Consider the following 8,146-nt stretch of genomic DNA (forward strand, 5'->3'; position numbering starts at 1 on the left):
GTTAAACCTGATGAATGTTGTCAGTACGCCTACAACCTTCAAAAGACTAGTGCAGCTATGATGATAACATCAGTGTGGTCACTGAGCCATGAAGGAAGAGTTGTCAACACAGTCTAAGTACAGAAAATGAATATACCCAGGCAAATAATGTAAAAATTAAAAATCACCAGGGTGAGCATTAATAGAAAGACCTGTGTATGATTAACTTCAAAGTCAACCAAATATCAAGCATGTTAAGTCCAGTTTGTCTCAGGGTCAGGTATAGATCACAACTACATTATATTGTAGTTGACATTGCAGTGTTAAGATTCCTCCTTCGCATGCAAACACTCTGAGATAAGCATCTGAAATTGACAGTAGGCACAAACCACATTCTTCAGTGTTAATTTTTTCCTGGAAAGAAACCAGATCCACATAAGCTTTAAATCTGTGAAAACGAAAATAACCCCAACAGCATAGAATGTAAAATCCCGCCATCATAATATTAGTGCTGGCGCTGATGTATGCAAGTGTCATTAGACATTTCTGAGGATGAATTGAAGTCTACTTGCATTATCTTTCCTTACAGCATTACCCTAGCCTATCTCTGCTACTCAGCACCTCTCCACTCCTCCTCCCTGTGGTAGATAAATCAATAAACAGATAGAAAATTCTTGACATCATTTTACAATGCAAGTATGACAGTTAGGGTGTAATAGCTATAAGCATGCTGTGTAAAATCCTCAAGAATTTTTTTTTTGTTGCCTGTAATTGAATGGTGATAGGAAAATGACACCTTGATACAACACACAATGGAATTGCACTATGTTGTGCCCTGGATACACTAGAATTACGTTGAATTATTAACATGCCCCTGTCTTTTACTTTTCCGTACCCTAGTCATTAGGGGGTATTCCCAGGGATAAATGTACCCATAGACCATACACGCACACACGGACGTACTTGCAAACTGACGAGAATGATTTACATTATTGGTCGCTCGTCACCATGACTGTGTCATTTTATCTGTCCTATTGTGGGTACTTAACCGTAACTTATTATGGCTTGCTGACTACGTGTTTTGTGATCCAGTTATTCTGCTGTATATCAATAGGAGTGTTCCCATTGAACTGTATTTGACAAGGTCACCATAGGAGTGGTCCATCCTTCCTTTCACTACAAAGACTAGCATGGTATCTTTCAGGGCCATACTGTAACTACTGTTCACTACTGAATATTATGCTACTAGTGATTGGTGTAGTTTCCATCAGAATTGTGACTAATTGGACCAATCATGACAGGTGGATAAGACAGGGCTGTCCCTTGTGTCCGTTTGTATTTCTGTTCAAGAAGGAGGACCTTGTAATGTGGCTGTGGTGATTGCTGTGTTTTCAATAGAAAAGTAAACACTTTCATATCAAGTATGTCATTATATTCTTGTGCAAAGCATACACTATGAAGATATCTTAAAAAGATAAGAAACTGAGAAAGACCGGAATGATCTAAGAATAAATAATAATGGCTTGAAACAAGCAGAGAGGTGAGGAGTATTGGAAGTTCAACGTTAGACTACATACCAGAAACAATAGGCAGCAGAAAGCTGATATAGGGTAACTTGAGAATTTAATGGATCTGACAATTCACTCCAAGTGCATAAACATGAACTGTATGTGAAAAACTGACTGGGTTGGAAAACTGAAACGAATTGGAATTGGCAAGACACACTATCTCACACGCTCTCCTTTCTTCTGTTTCAGGTGGGCAGAGCCTGAGGCCTGAGTTAACAGATTGCCTGCTGCTGCTGTGTGCGTGGCATGGATCGTCAGTGACTCTCTTGGAGGAAGTGTGTGTGTTTGGCCTTTGAAGAGCTCTCATCCAGCACAGAGTGGCCCGGTCCTCCCACTCCACCCCATCCAGCTAGCGACAGACCCGGGACAATAGTCTCTCCAAGATTTATGAGGTCCTTGTGGAGGCCTGGCTCTTTGTCAATAAGAGGGGTTGTATTTCACCACTTCTCCTTTTTTTTCTCTTCTTGTCTTCTTCCTCTGAAAAGGTGTGGGACCCAACTGGGAAATGGGAGACGGCTGTTTGACATGTGAAGCCCGCCTGGAGAAAACGTCTGCTTTCAGGCCTGGATATAAGGAATTACTCAACAACAAGAAGGAAACGTCACTGTACGGAATGTCGTTTTCCCTCTTTCCTTCTCATTAACAACAACATGTCGGATTGTCCTGACCCTGCAAATGCTTAGTGTCAAAATAACAATGCACCTACAGAATATGAGGACAATGTGCAACATTTCCTTCTGCAATGTGGACTCAAAGATCGACCAGTACTTCCAGCCTACGCTGTACATCATTGTCATCGTCCTGGGCCTGCCCACCAACTGCATGGCTCTGTGGGCGGCTTACTTGCAGGTGAAGCAGAAAAACGAGCTGGGCATCTACTTGATCAACCTCTCCGTGGCTGACCTCCTCTACATCGGCACCCTGCCCCTATGGATCGACTACTTCCTCCAGCACGACGACTGGATTCACGGCCAGAATTCCTGCAAGCTATTCGGATTCATTTTCTACACCAACATCTACGTCAGCATCGCCTTCCTCTGCTGCATCTCCATCGACCGATACCTGGCCGTGGCCTACCCGCTCAAATTCGCCAAAGTCCGGCGGGTCAAAACCGCCGTGCTGGTCAGTTCCGTGGTGTGGACCATCGAGATAGTGGCCAACTCTGCACCCCTCTTCCACGATGAGCTCTTCCAGGACCGTTTCAACCACACCTTCTGCTTCGAGAAGTACCCCATGCAAGACTGGGTGGCGGGCATGAACCTTTACCGGACCTTTCTGGGTTTCCTGGTTCCCTGGCTGCTCATGCTGGGTGCTTACCGGGGCATTCTGCGGGCGGTGCGCGGCAATGTGTCCACGGAGTGTCACGAGAAGGCCAAGATCAAGCGCCTAGCGCTGAGTCTAATCCTGATCGTATTGCTGTGCTTCGGGCCATACCACGTGCTCCTCCTGTGTCGCAGCATCCTCTTCCTCCAGAAGCCCTGCAACTGTGGCGCAGAGGAGGACCTGTTTGCAGCCTACCACGTGGCGCTGGCGCTCACCAGCCTGAACTGTGTGGCTGACCCCATCCTCTATTGTTTTGTTAACGAGGGCGCACGCCATGACGTTGGTCATGCGCTCACCACCCTGCTGGGGGTCTTCAAGCGGAAATCGCCCTCGCCAGCTGACGCACTGACAGCTGGATCTGTCACCTTGGAGACACCACTGTCCACCAAAAAGCAACTGGGCCTGTACAGCGAGGTCAAGGCCAGCACCTACAAGACAGAGCTGGTGGCCCTCAAAGAGGAGTGTCTTCAGATGACCATACTCAGTGTTAAGAAATGAACAGCCATCCTGATCCGCAATGGGCGGACATGAGAAAACACAAGACTATGTGGAAGTGGGGAATGATTCAGTTTATGTAGAATAGAATGTGGGAGAGATTTTAGAATTCTCATGTGAAATGTTTTATCCGTTTTGGGGATGACACCTCATATTATGTACCTCAAATGGTAAACTGCGATTGAAATGTGTTTGATACAGACGAACATAGTCATATCGAGATTGACCACGAGTACATTGTGACGACAGTAAGAAAGACCACAGTAAGTTCAGTCGCATAGATGTGATGCAAAGTGAAACTAAGGATGTTTGCCATCAAACTGTTTCTTTCTCCACCTCGTCATCTATATTAGGTATGTGATCTGGGTGGGACAGGGTTATCTAACAATGGATTTGACATGTTTACATTTCTCTTTCAATGAGCCTCCAGATGCCTTGTAACAGCTCCAAAAATCCCAAATGTCTTCTGTCAGCCGGAGAGTGAAGCACAGTGCTACGTGTCTTTGTTCGACAATTTCACTGGGAAATAAATGAAGTGTATCATCGTTTCAACTGTGTGGTGTCTGCTCTAACGGTACATTGAACAAATAACATGTCAGGAAACCAAAGTCGGGGGGTCAACTGTATGGTTGATGTGTTGCCGTAAAAGCATTAGAGTGTTGACCATGGGCCTGATAACAGTGTTGTGTTGGTGTCTTTCTTCAATGTTCATTGGCATACACTTAATAAGGCTACTGTATATTGTCTTGCAGTTGGTGCCTATTTGAATAGATAGAATAACAAACACTTAAGATTAATGTCCCCATTAACAGTTCTTGTGTCTTGTCTGTCATATCCGAAAATCACACATAATGACATTCACACTGCAATATCACACCATTCCCTGATGTGAGAATGAGGATGATGGGTGATTCCACTGGCGGGAAAAAAAAGAAGGTGTTTTCCCCCGCCCTGTGGCTGATGGACCGTCGATGGGACTGTCACATTGTTGCATGCAGAGGGTGGGTGCTCTTGAGATGTCAGGGAGACATAACTCCTCCTAATGGTAACAATACAGAGCGAGTTAAATGAAGGTGAAATAAAAATAAATACATCCAGGGCTACGCTACATTGGCGTTGCAAGACCTGCATCATGTGCCTATTTAAAGTAAGCAGGGCAAGGCGATTATCACCCTCATCATCACCGCTTACCTGCTAATGAGCCAGTGAGATTCCTAATCAGAGGTGATCACAGCTCTGCCAGTCAAGTGTTTCCCAGATCAGATTGAGGCCATCTGCAGCCTCTCACTCTGCCTCTGTGGTTTTAATGGTTTTGCTTAATGACGTGGAAATGATTAAGGTCAATAGTTCAAATACAATGGCCGTCTTATCTCCGAGAGGCAGGTTATGTTTTCATTGATATGAATGGGTTTAAAGCGAGCCTGGTGACCTACTTTGTTAAGTCAATATGGAAATACGAATGAGTGTTTAAATTAGATTAAGCTATGTCTTAAAATTGATTTTGAATCATCTAATTGTGGAAACTTCAGGAGGAGGTGTAAGCAAGTGACATACACTAGGTTTGTCTGGAGTCTGTACAAAATGGTATTTCTAAAGGAGCTCTTGTCACAAAAATACTCCGGGAACGAACGACCAGTAAAATATCACAGCCTTAGACTATTCCATTCCACTGATGTTTGTTGTTGTTATTGGCGTAGGCCTCTTAATCAGATTTAATAATGGCCATGCTGTAACCGAAACAGTCATTTCTGTATTATTACACTTGTGTAATCTTAGCATGACAGCCCACCCTTTGCTTTAGTGAGCACCGCTTAGAATCGGCCGAACAAATCCCGCTGCATTGCTTTCAAATCATTTTACCACAAACAGGTCTCTCCAATGCGTCCTGCCAACCTACAGATAAAACACAAACTGCAGAAACAAGGTCTTCCATTGCTAATTCATTGGCATCATAAACCCATGTTTATTCAGAACTGAAATCTCATTTCACATTTCCCACAAACCAAATCACTGGCTGGACACTGATACAAAATAAAATACAATCTACAGAGGCATTTCATTTGATTTGATATCCTCAGTGATAAGACAAGGTGTTAGTGTACCCCAGTTGTCCTATATCAATCAGAAATAACTAACACTGTGAATACTGATCTTTGTCGTGTATTACTACTGTATTTGGGATTGTCATGCATATGATAATTGGTATACTATATTACTCTCTGAGGAACCCAAGCTTGAAATTACTGTAAGCTTTTACCCAAATGAAGCCATTAATTTGTATGGTACAGTAGGACACACTGTCAGAGCAGCCTGGTCTCATAGACTAGTCATAACATAGTAAACGAAAATCCTGGCCACTCAAATTAGTATAATATTTTATGTTTGGTATGGTATTAAAGTGTCATCAAACGCACATCCTTTAGTGGGGCGCAGGGCCGAAGAATAAAAGTCGGCATAAAAGAAATAGAGCCCACAAACAAAAGGAGGGTGGTTGGTTGATGTGGATGGGTTGCCATATAATGTGAACGTCTAGCAAACCAAAGGTTGCATGTTCGAATCTCATCATGGACAACTTGAGTATTTTAGCTAATTAGCAACAACCACTTAGTATGTTTTAGCTACTTTGCAACTACTTAGCATGTTAGCTAACCCTAACCTTAACCCTTTAACCTAACTCCTAACCCTAACCCCTAACCCCTAGCCTAGCTAACGTTAGCAACCTAGCTAATGTTAGTGTTAGCCACCTAGCTAACGTTAGCCACAACAAATGGGAATTCATAACATATATGTATTGCAAATTTGTAACATATTGTACAAATTGCAATTCATAACATATCATACGAATAGTAATTCCTAACATATCATATGAAATGGATCCACAAATTAATACATACCATACCAAATGTGATATACTCATTTGAGTCCAGGTTGGTCAGAGGTGTGCCTGATAAGATTGTGATCAGGAAAATGTGAAAACAATGTCTGTTTTTGCTTTCCTTCATGATGTCATGCTAAACGGTCCAAGGCCCTTTTGGGGTGTTGTGTCAAAGTCAACACTACATTTAGTGTGTTTTTCTCCGTGCTGTTGGTCTCAACATATGCTCTGATGGAATTAAGTCATTTTTCACTGAAAAAAAATATAGTTGGCCTCCATATGAAAATCTGTTTACTATGTCACAGTGATACACAGTGAAAACATTTAAAGCAGTGGCGTGTGATATTGTGAATTTTCATGCAGAGCTACAGATAACCTCTTACTGTATGTAATTACTGTCTCATTGCGCTGGCTTTTTCAATTCACACAATCATCATTTTCTTTGCCACAGTATTTTGTGATATCCCCTGTAAAACACACGGGTTTGCTTCCCAACACGTGCTGTTGAGAGGATACTGGCAAAAGATAACAGCGCTGTATTTATGGAAACTGGGTTGTTTTCACCAGATGTAAAACATTTTAATCTAAGGTTTCGTATTCATATCCATTCCATGAAATCTGAACCTCCAGCTAGGATAACTTCTCTTTACATAGTTGAAATGTGGAATAATTTTCTGAAAAAATATTTACATATATTTATATGACATACACTGTATCAGAATGGATCCTTTACCCAGTAATACAAATTGCTTGATTATTTCATTGTGATCTAGTTTGGTGGTTCCTATTAAATTACCTAATGCACTGAATGGGCAAAATGTAATATCATTTTGTACAAATGTAGAATAGCATTAGCATAGACCTTTGAAGCAATTTAACATCAGGACAGACTCTACACTTTTAGAAAAAAGGTTCTACCTAGAACCTAAAAGGGTTTTACGCAATGGCAACCCATGGCTATTGGACCTAGGCCTTCAGTGGGGGGATTTTTTTTTTGTTACATGTAACAAACTCAAAAATCAAGAGAAATTACAGAAACATAGCATCACGTATTAATGCGCCCAACTGAATCAAACAGGCCTGAGGCTGAGCTGTGCTTCGGACTGCCACTTACACAGAGATGGCATCCGCACGGATAATGCTACCAGCAACAACAACCACACTGCTTACACAACCTATGGTAGCCTAACGCCATCACTATCCCACTATCACCAGAAGCGACAACAGTGACACATCAAAGGATGTGAGTGTGACAGTCTTGTGATGCTGAACGGACAACGACCGTAATATGCAGCGCACTCCATGTAGGAGAGCGCACGTTTTTGTAAAACACATAGGGCCAATGGAAAGACAGCAGTCACACACAGCGTGATGTTAAAGAATAAGCAGCACATTCACGTGGACATAAGAGAGTAGGTACCATTCACATTTTGTTGTGTTACAGCCTGAAAATTGATTAAATTGAGTTGTTGTATCACTGGCCTACACACAATACCCCATAATGTCAAAGTGGAAATATATTTTTTGAAATGTTGGCAAATTAATAAAAAATTAAAAGCTGAAATGTCTTGAGTGAATAAGTATTCAACCCCTTTGTTATGGCAAGCCTAAATATCTTCAGGAGAAAAAAATGTGCTTAACAAGTCACATAAGAAATTGCATTGACTCACTCTGTGTGCACTAATAGTGCTATACATAATTTTGAATGACTACCATATCTCTCGACCCCCACTAATAAAACTATCTGCAAGGTCCCTAAATTGAGCAGTGAATTTAAAACGCAGATTAAACCACAAAGACCAGGGAGGTTTTCCAATGCCTCACAGAGAAGAGCAACTGCTGGAAGATGGGCAACAACAAAAAAACAGACATTGAATATCCCTTTGAGCATGGTGAAGTTATTAAT

The 8,146-nt window shown here is 42.0% G+C and overlaps 1 protein-coding gene across 1 annotated transcript in view; it reads left to right on the forward strand.

Moving 5' to 3' along the window:
• The window catches only part of LOC139549093 (G-protein coupled receptor 4-like), a 28,863-nt gene extending 24,950 nt beyond the window's left edge, over positions 1-3,913 (forward strand). The window contains exon 2 of the mRNA XM_071359213.1: positions 1,737-3,913. Coding sequence (XP_071215314.1) covers positions 2,223-3,368 — 1,146 coding nt within the window. The 5' untranslated portion in view covers positions 1,737-2,222 and the 3' untranslated portion in view covers positions 3,369-3,913. The remainder of the gene's footprint in view (positions 1-1,736) is intronic.
• Positions 3,914-8,146: the final 4,233 nt, after the last annotated feature.

The sequence above is a fragment of the Salvelinus alpinus genome, chromosome 22, assembly GCF_045679555.1.
Source record: "Salvelinus alpinus chromosome 22, SLU_Salpinus.1, whole genome shotgun sequence".
NCBI classification, from domain to species: Eukaryota; Metazoa; Chordata; class Actinopteri; order Salmoniformes; family Salmonidae; genus Salvelinus; species Salvelinus alpinus.